This window comes from Heterocephalus glaber, unplaced genomic scaffold (genome assembly GCF_053883595.1).
Source record: "Heterocephalus glaber isolate CG9 unplaced genomic scaffold, H.glaber_assembly_v1.0 deba00001613, whole genome shotgun sequence".
In the NCBI taxonomy this organism is placed as follows: domain Eukaryota; kingdom Metazoa; phylum Chordata; class Mammalia; order Rodentia; family Bathyergidae; genus Heterocephalus; species Heterocephalus glaber.
In genome coordinates this window covers 11,175,548-11,193,315 of record NW_028258384.1, presented here as the reverse complement: position 1 = coordinate 11,193,315, position 17,768 = coordinate 11,175,548, and the positions used below count along the sequence as shown (strand labels likewise).

At 30.4% G+C, this 17,768-nt stretch overlaps 1 protein-coding gene across 7 annotated transcripts in view; it reads left to right on the top strand.

Moving 5' to 3' along the window:
- Hdx (highly divergent homeobox) overlaps positions 1 to 17,768 on the top strand; it is a 241,788-nt gene that overhangs the window by 19,111 nt on the left and 204,909 nt on the right. For 6 of the 7 annotated variants that reach the window (XR_015445582.1, XR_002390573.2, XM_087196636.1 and 3 more), the window contains exon 2: positions 16,367 to 16,513. The exons of the other annotated variant lie outside the window; for it this stretch is intronic. Coding sequence is in view for 4 of the 6 variants with exons in the window: in XM_087196636.1 (XP_087052762.1) it covers positions 16,367 to 16,513 (147 nt within the window). In the remaining 2 variants the exon portion in view is untranslated. The remainder of the gene's footprint in view (positions 1 to 16,366; positions 16,514 to 17,768) is intronic. 7 annotated transcript variants of the gene reach the window in all.

Below are 17,768 nucleotides of genomic sequence, written 5' to 3'. Positions count from 1 at the left end.
TAATAGAATAATTCACCTGGTTTAGTATGAAATTCTTTTTATATTTTAATGTTAATTTTACACTAAACCATTCTGCAGAGGCATCCACATATGTAGTCACCATTCTTGTTAATTTTGTGCTAAACTTTTATACTCTTTAATATTTTAAAATATCAATTTCATCACATACCCAGGATTAATAGAATCAATTTTAGTTTTACTGTGATAGCATAATGAAGTATGTTTCCCTTATTTAAATCTAATATACAAATGATTTAGGAGTGAATTGGTGTATGTAAAAATAATTATTCCCAGTAGTAATGACCAGGTGCTTATATAAATGTTTACTATTAACTAAAGTATCCTTTACACAGAGCATTATAGATTAACAAATATTTCAATGAGGATAACTCATCATAAGAAAAAGTGTAATACAGATTTTATAGCCCCATTTTCCACATGAAAGTATTGAGGTCCAAGAGGTAAATTCTGTCTGCTAAGGTTATAAGACTAGCAAATTGTGAAGCTCAATAGATATGGCAGTGCCCTGATTCCTAAAGGACTCTTGATATACCATTTAAAGAGAAAACCTGCATGAAGTAACAGAAACAGAATTTCCACTTTCATCTTCAAAGTCTGAAAAGCAACAAAAATAGACAAAATATAGGAAACAATAGATCCCATGCCTTAGAAAAGAGGCAACACAGAACCTTGCTTCCTGGGAAAAAGAAAACAAAGAGGATGAATTCTATGAGTGTACTAACTCAATTTCTGGAGAGCTTCTATATGATAAGTGAAGGAAGAGGAGCCTAAATAGTAATCTAAATTGAGAAGACAAAATTTGGAGTTGAGGAGGACAGGATGGCTAGATTGTGAGAGGCAATCTAATATAGAGACAAACCCTGCATAAAAAGAAGAAACTGCACATCGAGAGAGTTCTAGAGATCTGAAAAGCAACCTCTCAAGTCTTTGAATAATGATTAGCTCAAGTGAACAAACTCTTAAGGCCCTAGAGAGAACCAATGGAAATGAACAAGTAAAACAATCCTCAAAGCTCACACAAGACAAGGAATAGTTTATGTTTCTACCAGTCAGATCAGAAAACTTCATATTTCAGGAGGCAATTAAGACAAGCCATAGACAAATGTTACTTCAGTAATGGGACAAATTAGCTCTAGAATAAAGATAATTGTAGATTTGTCTAGTAATAGGAAACTTAAAAAGAATCAAACCACTTCCAACAAACTTAAATATATTTCAGAAAAAAGTCCAAATATATTTAAATACCACAGAAATATCCAGTACACAACAAAATTCACCAATACCTGCCATTAAATGAAAACTTACCTGGTATACAAAGAAACAGGGAAAAATAAAATTTACATCTCAGTGAGAAAACAATTACAAAAAATCAAATGAAATAAATATCAATGAAGTAAAAATCAAATGAAATAAATACAGAATTAGTAGAGAAGAATGCTAAAAACTGTCATTATTCATTGTTTGTTCCAGAAGATAGGATTACAACCAGAATGAAAAAAGAAATGGAAATTATTTTAAAAAGATGTTTATTAGTTGAAGGGAATAGGGAGAGATGGGAGCAGAAGAAGATGAAAGAAAAGAATTAAGATGTATAACATAAAAACTCACAATAAACATACTAATAAAAATACCAAAAATAAACATGCCAAAAGTAAAAAATACCTATATTGAAATTCTAGAAATGAAATATAGCATAGGAAGTGATAGGGATTAGCATTAGCAACAGAATGGTCCCTTCAGCAGAAAATAATAATGAAGTTGAACACAAATGAGTGAAAATTATCCATAATATGTAATACAGGAAAATTGAATGGATCAATTGTTAACTGTGAGACAACATTGTTTAACCTACCATAGATATTTATGAGTCCTAAAACATGGGAAGAGGAAGACAAACACTTAAAAATGAACAGTTGAACATATTCTAAATTTGATGAAAACTGTAAACCCATATAGCCAAGAATCTCAAGAAATCCTCAGAATAAAAAATGTGAAAATGGCATCAGGACATTTCATAATTTAATTGCTGAAATCCAGAGAAAAAACTCTTAAAAGCACCCAAAGGGAAAAAACTGCACCTTCTATAAAGAGGCATACATAAATAATCATAGGAGATATCTCATGGAAATCAGTGCAACACAGAAAAATAATGAAGCAACATCTTTAGAGTACTGAGAGGAAAAAAAATCTGTTAATCTATGATTCTGTATCAAAAAATCAAGGCAAAAGAAAAGCTGCCAGGCTTATATAAAAGACAAAATACCTATCAGCAGCAAATGTACACTACCAAAAATGTAAAGTCCTTTAGTCAGAATGAAAATTATAGCAATTTTAAATTTAGATCTACAAAAATAAAAAAGAAAAGCACTGGAAATAGTAAAGATATGAGGTAAAATGATAGACCATTTAATTTAAAAAATCATTTAAAAAGATAACTTTAATTTTTAAAGTAGCAACTTTTAGGGGATTTTCAAACACATGGAAGAGGAAAATGTGCAAGAGTAATATGATGTAGAATAATATGGTAACTTAGCATGACAACAAGTTAATACATATTCTATGGTCTCTAGAGAAATCATTAAAATAACCAGAGTGATGAGCCAAGAAAGAAGATAAAATAGAATTAAAAAAATATTTAATCCATACCGAAAAATTCAGTAAAATATGAAAGAAAAAGAAAGAATAAACCATACAAATAGAAAGAGTCTAGATTTAAACTAAGCCATTTCAATGATTATATTAATTGCAAAATGGCCTAGACATACCAACTAAAAGACAGATACTGTCATTAGACTTAAACTCAACTATGTGCTAGATACAAGTAACTCACTTTAAATACAAATATGTAAATGGATTAAACATAAATAAATGAAAAAAATTCATAGTGAAACAATTAAAAGAATGCTGTGTTAATGTCAGATATGCAAGATTTCAGAAAAAGAAATATTAGGAATAAAGTCATTCATATTAATTAGTGGATCAATTAATTGAAATAATATATTACCTTAAATTGTTATATAATCAACAGCACTATATAATACAAATATGAAGCAGAAACCAATAAACAGACACAAGGAGCAAGTAAGTAAACAATTACATTCAGATATTTTAATATCTCTTAGCAATTGCTTATACAGTAGAGCAAAATCAGTGTCTACTTTAAGCAGAAAAAGTCAGTGACTATTTGAACAGCACTCTCAAGCAACTTGACCTAATTGACTAGTACACTTCATCATTCAGCAGCAGAATACACATTATTCTAGTTGCGCATAGAAAATTGATCAGCATGGCCCATACTGCGGTCCATAAAACAAAATACCCAACTTTAAAAAGTTGAAATCATTTAAAGGATGTTTTCTGATCACAATGTAATCAAACTAAAAATCAGTAAAAGATATATAGGAAATCTGCAAACATTTGGAAATTTAACAACACACTATTTTTTTTTGTACGGGGGATCAAACTCAGGACCTTGCTCTTGGCAAGGCAGGCAGTAGAACCACTGAGCTAAATCCCAGGCCCACACACTTTTGAAAAGACCAAAGAAGATACTACAAAGGAAATTAGGAAGTACTTTGTAATCAGTGAAAATAAAATCACAACATATTAAAACATGTAGGATGCAGTTAAATTGGTGCTTTGGAAACAGTGGAGAGCATTAAAAACTTATAGAAGATATTATAAAGCTTAAAAAGCATCACTTTCACAAAGTATGATTGGGATAGCAAATTAATGCAAAAACAAGGACAGAAGAAGAAATAATTATAGTAAGAAAAGAAATAAATTAAATAAAACAGAAAAGTTATAAAGAATATAATGAAACCAAAAGAAAAGAGTATAGACCCCCAAAGAAAGAAGATACAAATCGCCAAGAGGAATGAGAGAATATCACAATGGACTGTACAGATGCTGAAGTATCTACTTCCAAAATGTTAATATTATGTCTATAAATACAACAAATTAAAGGAAATGGATCAATTTAATGTTTTAGTTTTCTTTGGAGACAAGGGCTTGATCTATAACCCAGGCTGGCCTAGAACTTGTAATCCTCCTGCCTCAGTCACTTGATTGTTGGTATTACAGACATGCTTCACCAAGGCTTGCTGTGAAACCATTTCTTGAAAAATGCAAATTACCAAAAATATATTTTAGAATAAATACAGTAACAATATTTTGTGTTCAATTAAAGAAATTAAATATATAAATTAATATTTAAAGATAAAAATCCTTCTCTGTGATAATGGTGAACTTGGCCTGCTTGTTTCCTTCCTCTATCATTGATACAGTAGAACTGGTGAATTATCTAAGGGTGAAATATCCTTGTTCATAGAATTCAAGAGTCCCAAAACTCTACAACTTCATCCTTCTCGCAGTCCCAACTCTATGTTGTTTGTATTGTTAAGAATAATTTAATATTTCAAATATTTTATGACTACTTTCCTCAATAATAAGCAAATGAGGTGATAGTTGCTCAGTTTATTGAAAAAATGCCATAAATTGTAATTTGCCACAACTATAGACTCACTTGCACTGGTAGATTGCTTTTAATAAAATTTTTTATTCCACTACTATTTAATTCAGTGTGCAAAATAAAATAGCCATTTAACTACTTAGCTAGAATAAAGGAGCACATTATTAATCCCTTCATTTATATGAAATGCCTCCAGCAAACTCAGAAAAATAAATATCCCCAAATTTACAAGGTGTAGTCCACACAATAGTCATAGGTGAGTTTCTCAGAGCTTTTCTAAAAATATCTGATCATTTACCAGATTAGAAGAAGGCAAAGCAAAAGAAAGAGAAGGGAAGTGGGTAGAGAAAAAGAAAGGGGGAAAGGATGAAAGAATGGGGAAAGGAAAACAAATTACAGTAAATTAAATGAGTAAGAGCAAATTGCTATAAGCAAACCTGCTTATGTGATAAATGACAGTAGATAATGAAGATAGTGAGAGACAATCCATAAAAAGCAGATGCAAAAATAAAATCTTTTAATTTAGGGATAAACACCTTTATCTGAGTATTAGAACATCATTTAATAAATCATGCTTGTAATAATGATCTAGTCTTATAAGAAACCTGTGTATTTATTTTTCATATTTCCTGAACAAAAAACAGGATAGTGCATACTGCAGTTCAGAAATATTTTGATCTAAAGTCTTTATGAAATATACAGTAAAAATTTCATTAGTTATGAAAAATAAAGTTTTTTTGCCTGAAGGAATATATGTTTTAGCTTTATAGAATGATTGATTTCCTAAAATATCTTAGAAGTTGGAATATAGTGGTAACTGGAGACATTTCAAATATCTTCACACCAAATTATTGAGTAGCAGACAGTATACAGTTACACATGAAACATGCATTGTTGTGGTCCCAAAAATGTAAATATCAAGAAAAATGCCTAGAAATATATTGTTACTAATAAATTTCTTTTGCTTGAAAAATTTTGTTTCTATTTTATCAAAAGTAGCTATTCATATTTTTATTTATTAAGTTTCCTGAGATATAAAAGTGGTTTGGTGGAGTTTTAACTTTTTTGTTCTCTATTTTGAGATTCCCAATCAGTAATGTTAGCCCTAAAGTATTAATTTATTTTTTTGGGTACTGGGACTCGAACACAGAACCTTGTGCTTGTAAGGCAGGCAGTGGTACCACTGAGCTAAATCCCTGGCCAAAAGTATTAATATTCTGGACAAGCTAAGTAAGTGTAGGTTTAACTTTACTTGGAACACAGTTCCTTACTTTTTCTAGATCTACATTTTTAAAATAAAAATTTAAACTTTCTGTCTCTTTCTTTCTTTCTTTTTTTCCTTTTCTTTCCTTTCTTTCTTTCCTTCTTTCTCCTTCCTTCCTTCCTTCCTTCCTTCCTTCCTTCTTTCTTTCTTTCTTTCTTTCTTTCTTTCTTTCTTTCTTTCTTTTTCTTTCTTTCTTTCTTTCTTTCTTTCTTTCTTTCTTTCTTTCTTTCTTTCTTTCTTCTTTCTTTTGGTTTTCTTTCTTTCTTCTTTCTGCAATACTGATGACTGAACCCAGGGCCTTCATGCTGAGCTATATCCCCAACCCTTTTACTATTTTTTTTTTTAATTTTGAGATAGGGTTTTGTTAAGTCACTAAACTGCCCACATTGGGCACAAACTTATGATCTTCCTGGCTCAGTTTACCAGATTCCTGGTAGTACTGTCATGGGTCACCATACTTGGGTAAATATCCAGTTTTGTTCAAAAACCTCTTCTCCTGCTGATTATACTTATAATCTCTCAATAAAAAATTAAAAGTTACTGCTTGAAAAATGTGAAAATTAAACAAAACAAGTAGATTGAGGAAGGGAACCAGAATTTAGACAAGCAACCACATGTATTTGAGTTTCTCTGTTTTTTCCTACTGTCTCTTTTTATTTTATGAAAAATATAAAACAATATTTCATAATAAAATGATAAGAGAATAATAATAGTTAATACACTGTGTATCATCTTTAAAGTCTTTGTGCAGAGACAAAAAAAGATTCCCTCTTACAAAGGAGAAACAGATAATAGCACAAAACTTTTTCAGTGACTTAAAAGAAACTAGTAGTACAGATGTTCCTTGTTTAGTGAATGTTTAATGCTTAATGAATGTTTGCACTTATCACCCTCCACTTGGACTTAGGACCCATCTTTTTTTTCCGGTAGCGGGGATCGAACTCAGGACCTTGCACTTGCCAGGCAAGTGCAGTGCCACAGAGCTACATTTCTGGCCCTACCCATCCTTTTTTGTACAGTTCTGTACATCTCGTTTATAGAACCTCAATGCTTCTTTTTAGTACCATATACCTTATGTATATATACTGTGTAAGTTTTGCTACTTGTAATTTTTGTAATTATAATTTTTGCCAATTGTACTGTACAGTACTGTAGTTATATAGTTGATCTGTTGCACATTACAGTACTGCATGTAAAAGTAGTAGTTATACAGTTGATCTGTTATACATTATAGTACTGAATGTAAAAGTTCTGAAAATAAAAGCAAAGTCATTGAGTTGGAGGTTCCTTTGACCATTTCTTTGTTCTGAATATTGTAATGTACATAACTATATACAATTCCTCATTTAACAAACAATTCATTTAAAGTCCTAGTCCCAGGAACAGACCTTGCTTGTTAAATGAGCATCTATATAAATCAACAAATTAGCATATATATTAAAATATTTTTAATATAGCAGAATGGGTAATTTGGGGAATTATTTTAATTTCTCCCTTCTTCCTATTTCCTTTAGAGGCTTTGACCCATGTTTGGATCTTAATCATGGAACTCTGGCATGGTACATTGTGGGCTAAAATTGCAAAGAATGGAAGGAGTCCTGAGTCAGTCTCTTGTCTCTTTCTCCCTCTCTATATTTCTCTTCTACTTTTGCCTGACAGATGGCTGTAATTGCAGAGTTGTGCTTTACAGTCAGTGAAATAACCAAATAAACTCTAAGACAAACCATTTAATTATTTCAAGAAGACTGAAAAGAAAATGTTACCTCTTCATGGTGGACAATATATGAGGAATCCTAGAGAGGAAAGAGCTGGAAAAGGGAATCTTTTAGTACTGAGTCTAACCAGAAAAAGCTCAATTTTTCCCTGAGGAGAGGAAAAGACCCAAAGCAATGTAACAAAGTCTTTGAAAATGAAATTTACTTTAAACAATCCTCCGATTAGCACTAGTGTGGAGTCAGACTTTAAACAACAGAGCAAAGGATTTGAAAATTGATCTGCCCTACCCACAGAAAGCCGAAAAGAAATTGCAGTCTGAACCTAACAAGCATGATTGCCTAACTGTATCCCCAAAATACAACTTTATCCAGAAGATTCTAGCAAGTAATATTCAAAAGAACCATGGTAAAATATGAACTTCCTCATCGAGAAGTGTCAAAACTAACACAACCTAGATGTTTGAATTATAAAACCAAATATTAAAGCAGTTATTATAACCATGATTTCTTAGATGAAGGTAAACACTCCGGAAAAGTGTAAAGTGTTAGATATTTTCAGAAGACTAATAGAAAGTAAAATATAGCACCAATAGAAGTTATACAAAAACCAATAATGGAATTGTTTAAGTTGCCATAATGACTTAATAGCATAATGATGATGACAGCAAAAAGAATCAGTGAACTTTATAATATGTCAATATAAATGATCCAATCTGATAGAGAAAAAAACCCAGACAAATGTGAACAGAGCATCAAGACCTATGGGGTAATATAAAACATCTAACATTCATATCATTGATGTTCCAGAAGGATATGAGAGAAATTAGGGCTGACAAAAATTGATGCAGAATAACTTTTTGTATGTTCACAAAAAGTAGATGAAGTATCTCCAAATTTGGGGAAAGATAAAATTTATGTATTCAAGAAAATAAAGGAGCTTGAATCAGATAAACTCAGAGAAAATCATGCCAATGTATGTGATAATCAAACTGCTGAAAACCAAAGATAAAAAACTTTAGAAAAAAGTTAGAAAAGGAACAAATATAGAATGAAGATTTGAATGTTTTCAGATTTCTCATGAGAAATCTGGAGACCAAAGAAAGGAGGTAAACATTTTTGAAATGCTGAAAGAAAATAAATTCTAATTCAGACAGAATCCTATAGCAGTGAAAATATATGTAAGGAATGATGATGAAATGAAGACATTCCCAGATAAAAGAAAATGATTTTCTCAAAGGCAGATGTGATCTGAAAGATTAAAGTTTTTTAGACTGAGTGGAAATGATAGCAGAAGACCTTCATAAATGAAAGAAAAACAAAATAAATGGAAAATATTTGGTTAATAGGACATATTATTATTCTTTTAATTTCCTTAAATATGTATGATTATTGATAATAAAAAATGAGTATTAGTGTTTTCAGTAAACATAAATGTACTATATATGATGACTATAACATAAGAAGAGAGGGTAAAGGGACCTATATGTTTGTAATTCAGTTTGGAGAATATTAACTACTTAGAAGGAAAACATTAGGCATGCATACTGTGATTCCTAAAGCAGCTACTTAAAAAATATTCAAAGACATTTATCCAAAACATCAATGAGTTAAAATAGAATACTTGGCCCGGAATTTAGCTCAGTGGCACCACACCTGTCGCACAAGTGCAAGGTCCTGAGTTTGATCTCTGGTACCAAAAAAAAAACAAACAAAAAAAACTAAACTCTATTTGAATAGTCTAAAAATAGTTGGAAAAGGCAGAATGGAAGAACAAAATATCATAGGATCAAACAGAAAACAAGTAATAAAGTTGTATCTATAAATTCAAATACATCAATAATTACATTAAATATACATGGTCTAAATAATAAATAAAAGATATAATGTCATATTTCATTTTTAAAAACCCAATTATATACTTCATGAAGAAATCCACTTTGTATTTAAAGGTATAATTAAAAATTAATACAATAGAAATTTATATAGTATGACACACTAATAAAAACAAAACCATAATATATATATTGGTATCTGGCAAATTTGAATACAGGACAAAGAGTAGTATCAAGAATAAACAGGAACATGACATAATGACTAAAAAAATGAAAGACAATATTTTTAAATATGTATGTGTCTAATAACCAATCTTTAAATTCATAAAGAAAAACTGATAGAAATGAAAATAGAAATAGACAAATCCAGAGTTATACTTGAGAACTTCACTATGTATCTTCAATAATGGATAGAATAAGTAGTCTGAAAATCAATAAGAATGTATACGATCTAAATAAAACTAGAGCCATGACCTAATTGATATTTGTTGAACTGTCCAACCAAAGACAGCAGAATACACATTTCATTTAAATATGCATGGAACATCCACCAAGAAAAACAACATATGGGGATATAAAATGAACTTATAAAAATTTAACATAATGGAAATCATAAAAAGTATGTTTTCTAACCATAACAAAACTAGAAATAATAACAAATATCTGGAAAAATTCTACATACTTTAATTAAACAATATATAAAGACAATTAAAATATTTCTGAGTGAAAAGGAAAATACACTTTCAATATTTGTAGAATGCAACCAAAGAAGTACTTAGAAATAAAGTTATGACATTAACTACTTATATTTGGCAAAGGAAAATGATATCAGATCAACTATGTAAGCTTTCAACTTAAGAAACTGAAAAAAGAAAAATTAATTAAATCCATGCAAATCAAATGAAAAGAGTAAACATAAGAGAAGAAATTAATGAAAATTAACACAGAAAAAGAATAGATGAAAATCAATGAAGCTAAAAGTAAATTATTTTAAATCAAAAAAATTGGTAAACCTCTTGCCAAGATGACAAATAAGTGAGGAAAAACAAATTCACAACATCAAAAAGAAAAAACAAATGGAACTGCAAACCTTACCGACTTTGAAAGAACAATACAAAAAGATAATAAGCAACTTCATATGTTTGAATTTAGCGATTTGGGTAAAAAAAAGGAATATTCTCTTGAAAGACACAGACTACCAAAATTCCCTCAAGATTAAATAGTTAAAACAGTATTGAGAAACTTTCACACATATATATATATGTATATATATATACATATATACACTAACTTAGTACCTCAGTACTCAATACAAGAAAAGGAAATCACCAACAAAATCCCTCACACATGTAGACTCAAAAATTCTGAACAAACCTGTACGAATCACACACACACACATACACACATATGTGTGTGTGTATATATATATATATATATATATATATATATATATATATATACATGCTTTGACACCAAGTGAGGTTTATTTCAGAAATGGAAAGCAGGGCGGGTTCAACATTTGAAAATCAGTCATTATAATTACCATATAAAGGATAGAAACAATTATCCAATCCTCTCAATAGATACTTTAAAAAGTACTTGACAAAATTTAATATTCATCCCAGATAATAATATCAATAATAACCATCAATTTAATAGATGTTGATAATTTAGTACAGGGGAAACACAAAAAACCTACAGATAACATCATACTTAATAATGAATGACTTAATCTTTCCTAGCAAAATGAAGAACAAAGCAAAAATGTCACTGTCCTTAAAACACGTTGTAGGTCCTAGCCAGTGCAAAAAAATGAGATAGAAAGATAAAAGTCATAGAGAAGGTGGAGAAGAAACAAGCCTATCACTTTTTGTGGATGACATGGTTATGGAGAAAACACCAAACAATCAACCAAACAGCTTCTGAAACCAATATGAAAGTTTTGCAGTTACAGAATGCAAGTTCAATATGCTCAAACGAATATGTCAATAAACTAGCAATATAAAATTGGAAGTTTAAAAATATATAATTTACAATAATACCCTCCCCAAACAGGAAAAACATAGCTTTAAGTTTAATAGAACCTGTATGCTGAAAACTAAGTCTTAAGTGATAAATATCAAAGAGGGTCTAAATAATTCAAAGAATAATGAGTCAGAAGACCCAATATTGCTAAGATACAAAACTCCCTAAATTAAAGTATAGATGCAATACAATCTGAAACATAATTTCAGCAGGACTTTTTTTGTGACTATGGACAAATTGATTGTTAAATTCACATGAGAATATAAAGGATGTAGAACAAATTTAAGCAAAATCTATAAAACACCAAAAAAAGTGATAAACAGACTTCTTCAGAAGTGGAAACTTCTATTTTGTGAAATATATTGTTAATAAAATGAAAAGACAAGCTACAGACAGGAGGAAAGACTTACAAATCAAATTTCTGGTAAAAGATTTGTATCCAGAATATATAATGGAACCTCCAAAACTCAATACTAAGTAAGTAGTCAACCAAATTAGAAAAATTTGGGATATATTTGAACAAGAAACTTCCACAAAGAAGACAAATGGATGGCAAATAAGTATATTAAAAGATGCTGAACATCATTAGTCATTAGGAAAATAAAAATCAAAACTACAATATACAAATTACCCATTAGAATTAGCACATTTTAAAAATCTGAAAGTAATAAATTCTTAGGAGGAAGTGAAGTAACTGAAATTTTCTTTGAATATTGGTAAGTAGGTTACCTTGTACAGTCATTTTGATGTTTATCAACTTTTCATAAAAATGAATATGAACTTAACATATGACCCAGAAATCTGTCTCCTGGGTATTTCCTTAAGAAAAATGAACACTTACCTGTGCACAGAAAAATGTAAGCACATGTTCTTAGCAGCTTTACCCATAATTGCAAAGAACTTGAAAGAGTCCAAATAAAAAATGAATGAATGGATTAACTGAGTTACTTTCCTGTAATTGAATACCACTCTACAAGCAAAAGGAGCAAACTACTGATAACACACAACAACACAGATGAACCTCAATCTATGCTGAGTAAATGAAGGTAAGCTTAAGGAGGCTACATACTTTGTGATTCCATTTATTTTGTATTCTATAAAAAGCAAAGTGGTAGGAACAGATTAGTAGCTCCTAGGAGCTCAGAGTGCTGGAGAGGTTGATGACAAAGAGGCAGCCTAGGGGAGTTTTTTGGAGTAATAAATGTTTTCTGTATTTTTACTGCTGTGTTTGGTTCATGATTATGTACATTTTTAACTTATAAAACTGTACAGCAAGAGTAAATTGAACTGTATATAAATTTAAATGTGAATAAAAATGGATAAAAGGATAATGTTAATTAAGACATATTGGCTAATATAAAGATATACAAGGTGTAAAATTAATCCCAGGCAACACTTTGTAAACAAAAACATCAATGGATTACTTAAAATCCAAACTTTTTTTTTTTTTTTTTTTTTTGGTACCGGGGATCAAACTCAGGACCTTGCACTTGTGAGGCAGGTGGCAGCACCACTGGGCTAAATCCCTGGCCCAAAATCCAAACTTTTAATTTTGGAAAGAATGTGTTCTATTTGAATTGTTGAAGATTTTATGGACTCATCGCATTTGTAAAAATCAAGTTTTTCATGGCTGAGTAGTACTCCATTTTATAAAAAAACACATCTTTATCCAGTCACCAGTTGACGGACATTTGGGTTGTTTCCAAGATTTAGCTATTACAGATAAACTAGAGATATTTACAGCTAAATGGATGCAGATTGAGGCCATACTCTTTAGTGAAATAAAGAGGGCACACGTGTAAATACCGAATTATGTCCCTTGTGTGAGAAACTGAAAGTGTAAATGAGGACCGAAATGTATAATAGATAATATGAAATAGGAAGCCAAGTTTGAAAGGGGAAAGGGAAGTAGGGAGGGGTGGGGGATAGAAAAGAAGGGAAAGGAAAAAATGAAAAAAATGGAAACAAAACTTTTGTAAGTAAAGAGTGGTGGAGGGGTGGAAGGGAGGGAAGGGGAATGGGAAAAAACAAGAACTAAGATGTATTATGTACAGGTACAAATTCCCAATAATGAATGTGATCATAATGTATGCCTAAAATGTACCAATAAATTAATTTTAAAAAATCAAGTTTTTCAAGAATGAGTATTGATGAATAAATTTTGGAGGTACTTGTAAAATAACATAACCAGCTGGGTCATTATTAAGGCATTAAACTATTAAGTATGGCATCAAATATATAAGCAGTGTTATATAAGAATTAATCTCAACTATTTCCATATGAAAATATGACTAGCTATCTGAAACTCCTATTGAAACGATCATTCCTAGAAGTTGGATGTTTTAAATGTTTCCAAGGCAATAAATCTCAAATATTTATCCACTACCTTGCTTAGTTGAATAGAATATATTGAGCATAATTTAATGTTTTCTTATTGGCTCAGTTTTCCTGAAAACACTGAATCCTAAATCTGAGAAGGAACTGAGAAATTCCATTCCTGAAAATTGTAGATAAACTGAAGGGGAGCCAGTTATATTAAAAATATAAACATGTTAAAATTGTTACATGCTTTACAATTTAAGAGATATGAATTCTCATATCTTTATTCTTAGGAATTCAGTCTTGCAAGCAACCGAAATTGTACAACTCAGGTATTTTATAAACTAGGAAATGGATGCTAGGGGAAATTGATTTACCAAATAATGAAGACCTGAGCATAGAACATAGGTCATGTTAATCATATGAGCTGGCATGTACTGAATGGGTGGCCCAATAAATACAGTATTAGAGTAGGAAATCTTAAGGTGAGAATAAATGATGTTACTTTAACATTTAATCCCCTAGTTCAGCCAAACTTCCCACTCCACCCAAATACCTCAAATCTCATGGAACCAATGGCTTGTTATTTTAACTTATAAATAAGAACTCAAGTTTAAAAGTATTTTTAAAACTTTCTGATTAATTTTTACAAGTGATTGAAAACTTTGTCTATGCAGTCATTTAATATCATGGCACTTCATAAAACAAGATATATATAGTGGATGGAGATAATGACAAGATATCTTCCTCCTTGCTGAAATGTGATTATTTTATTATAAAAATGAAATTTATAAAATTTTAAAGAAAAAGAGTAGCTCTTTTGATCAAAGCGATGTTGATGCTATTGCTACTGAATTTAAAGGAAAAATTTAAAATTTCACAATATTGCCCATTTTAAGAATTGTAGCCTATAGATATCTGCTTAATACTCAGTCATCTGCATTTGGCTATTTGTTGTCAGTGGGGAAGGGCCTGCTGTGGTTTGTGAAGGTCCAGTAATACCTGGGCAAGTGTAACAGTTGCAACCATCCAATAAGAAAATATTCTTATATTCCTACTGGAATAGGTGTCATCATGCTTGGGGAATGAATACATGTATCTTGCACTTTAGGCTGTTTGCAGAAGGTGCAGCCCTGCAGAGTAGGATCAGGGCCATTATCCCAGTTAGTCATGCATGAGTTTAAGTTTTTCACCCTCCTCAGAACTTACTCCAATGTACTTTACTTCTCAATCCATACTGGATGATATATTTCAGGTATTTGACCTTCACTTCTGGATTTTCTCCAGATTGTGACTCAACCATTTAGGAAAATGAATTCCAAATTGATCTGAAAACTGGCAGCCACAATAGCAAAACTTATTTTGATAGATATTGTCCTTATCCAATGATCCAAACATGCTTGAACATTTGGTCCAGTAGCAGATAAGTGATTTATACTTCTACATTAGTGTATCCCCTTCCAAAACACCTTTCAAAAATTTACTGGAGGTCTTTGTTTCTATTTCAGGTAGACACTGTACTCTCATCTTTCCTATGCCCTCTCCAACATCTAATTTTCTATAATCTGTTCTCTTAACATTAGTTAGGAAATGTTTATGTGAGTAGGAAAAAAAGCCAGGTATACAAACTGCAGTGTATGGCCATATGATTTTTCAATTTTTTTATTACATGGATTTATTGTTCTAAGTATTTATAGGAAGGGAAATTATGTTTTATTTCCATGTCAACTACTTCGTTGATTCCATACAGAATATACTATGGAAAATGGTTTGGTTTGTCTTACAATGTTTTTACTGTTGCTCTTTTCCACATATAAAAGAGATACTTTCCTTAGGAAAGTTTTTCTGTGAGTTAACCATTGGGAATAAGAATTTCAACATGACAGCTTTCAACAAGAACCTGGAATTCCCTTAATCAAATTACAAGAATTTTTTAATAAAGATGCAGTACTATAATTCATCTTTTAAAAAGTAGAGTTTAAGCAGCCTTTTACTCATGAGAGTCACAGAGATTTTTGCATTTTATTTATTTAAACATTTTATTTATAGGTAGAAAAAAATAAAGTTTTTTAAACTTATCTAATTTTAATGGGGTCAATTTAATTAAAAGATACATAGTTTTTAGAGTTTTAATAAAATACACATTTTTTAAAAAACTTTGCTTTACATAGTATAGTTATTAAAATAATTATTTTGGATAGCATCACCTAAATTATACCTTCCTTTTATTTTTAAGCTTTAAAGGGAGGTTCTGTTTTAATATATAAAAGAACACCTTAATTGCAGAAAGAGGAAAAATAAAAGGATCCTTTTGCTCCAGAGCATAGCTTCTGATTGTTAGACATGTGCCAGATGACAAAGAACAGTGAATGTCCCTGTTGATAATTGATCATGTATCACTACCACTATTTCTGACTTGCCTAACCATAAATATTTAAGAGAAAGAAACATTTTTTTGCCCTGTGCACTGACTCTAACTAGATAAGGCCTTTTCTCTTTTTTCTCTTCTATATTTTTCTTTAAAGCTGGTACTTATTTTTAAACAAATTCAGTATATGTTTGTACTACATATATATTTATCTCCCTTTAGCACATAAATTATTACCCTTTAAAAACTATTGCAGTTTGGAAGCATTGAAATTGTATTGAAAAACAAAGTGTATAAATTCTAGACATACCAATTTTTTCCAAGTTTGAGAGTATCTTCTTTTATTTTTAGATGAATCTACGTTCAGTATTTACTGTAGAACAACAAAGGATTTTACAGCGTTATTATGAAAATGGAATGACAAATCAAAGTAAAAATTGCTTTCAGCTCATATTACAGTGTGCACAGGAGACTAAGCTGGACTTCAGTGTAGTCAGGGTAAGTACTGAGGTCTCATACTTGAATTTATAGCCTTTTATGACTAGTAATATTTGCTTAATATGAGAAAAACTACTCAGGGTATGAAGTCATTAACTTTATAATCAACTTCATTTCCCTGGTATAAAAATACTAATTCTTAATAAATAGAAATAATCATTTAGCATATATTTGTTTCTATAAATTTCGTGAAAACACTAAAAGGTTTGTAGAATAAACATATCTTTTAAATATCTCAGTTCTTTGAACTAATAAACACCTTAAAGCTTAGTTCATGCTTTTTAAACCTCAAATTAATACTGATATAACCCTCAGCACCAAAAGATAGTAAAACAGGCATTTTCTGAGGGAATTCTGTGTTTATGCCTTTCTTTTTGTATTTGTTTTTTTTTTCTCAACATTTATGACTTTAGTATTTTTACCTTTTCAGGAAAGTCTAGTCTGTTTCATGAATATCTTCTAAGTAATATGTATGCATTTTAATAGTAAGTAATGGATAAGACATCTAAAGAGAGGATGTAATCAAAATTATAGCTATTCAGCTGTAAAGAATCAGCTGCTTCACATTCAAGAAGGGCGATAAGAATGTGATACAAAGAAGAGAAGAGATAAATCTAACAAAACGAGTCAACGATTATATTGAATGTACAAGCCCTTTCATGTTTGTTTCACAATGCTACAAGTCCTCTTGTCAGGAAACCTTAATGATTCAAAAAATAAGCAACTTTCTCATCCTTGGCATTCATTAGGTTAATTTGGGAAAGAGAAAATGTGTCTATTTTAAAGTTTGTTTTGCTGTTTCTACCTTCAAAGACCCCAAAGATAAAAATATTTTGATAAGCAGAATTCTTTGGAAAATATTTCATAAAAACTGAAGGATATGTTCACCTTTAAATAGGTAATTATGAAACCAATTCTATAGGAAAATATTTAGGATACCTGTTTCTTATTTCTTGAAATCAACCATCATACTCAGATTTGTGTAAGAACTAAAAATATTTCCTACTGATGGCTCTAAATGCACTATTTGAAATTATCCTTGTTGAATTTTAAATTAAAATGCTTACTTTCCTTAGAAAATGTAATATAAAATATTTCAATTGGACATTACATTTTATAAATACAAACACTTTTACTCCTATAGTAATTTCCTTGCTTTCTTTTTTCATTTTTCTTACCATAACCTTAAGATTAAGTTTTCTCCAGGGAGCTGCATTGTGTACTATCTTTTATATTTCTGATTTGTTATTGCAAC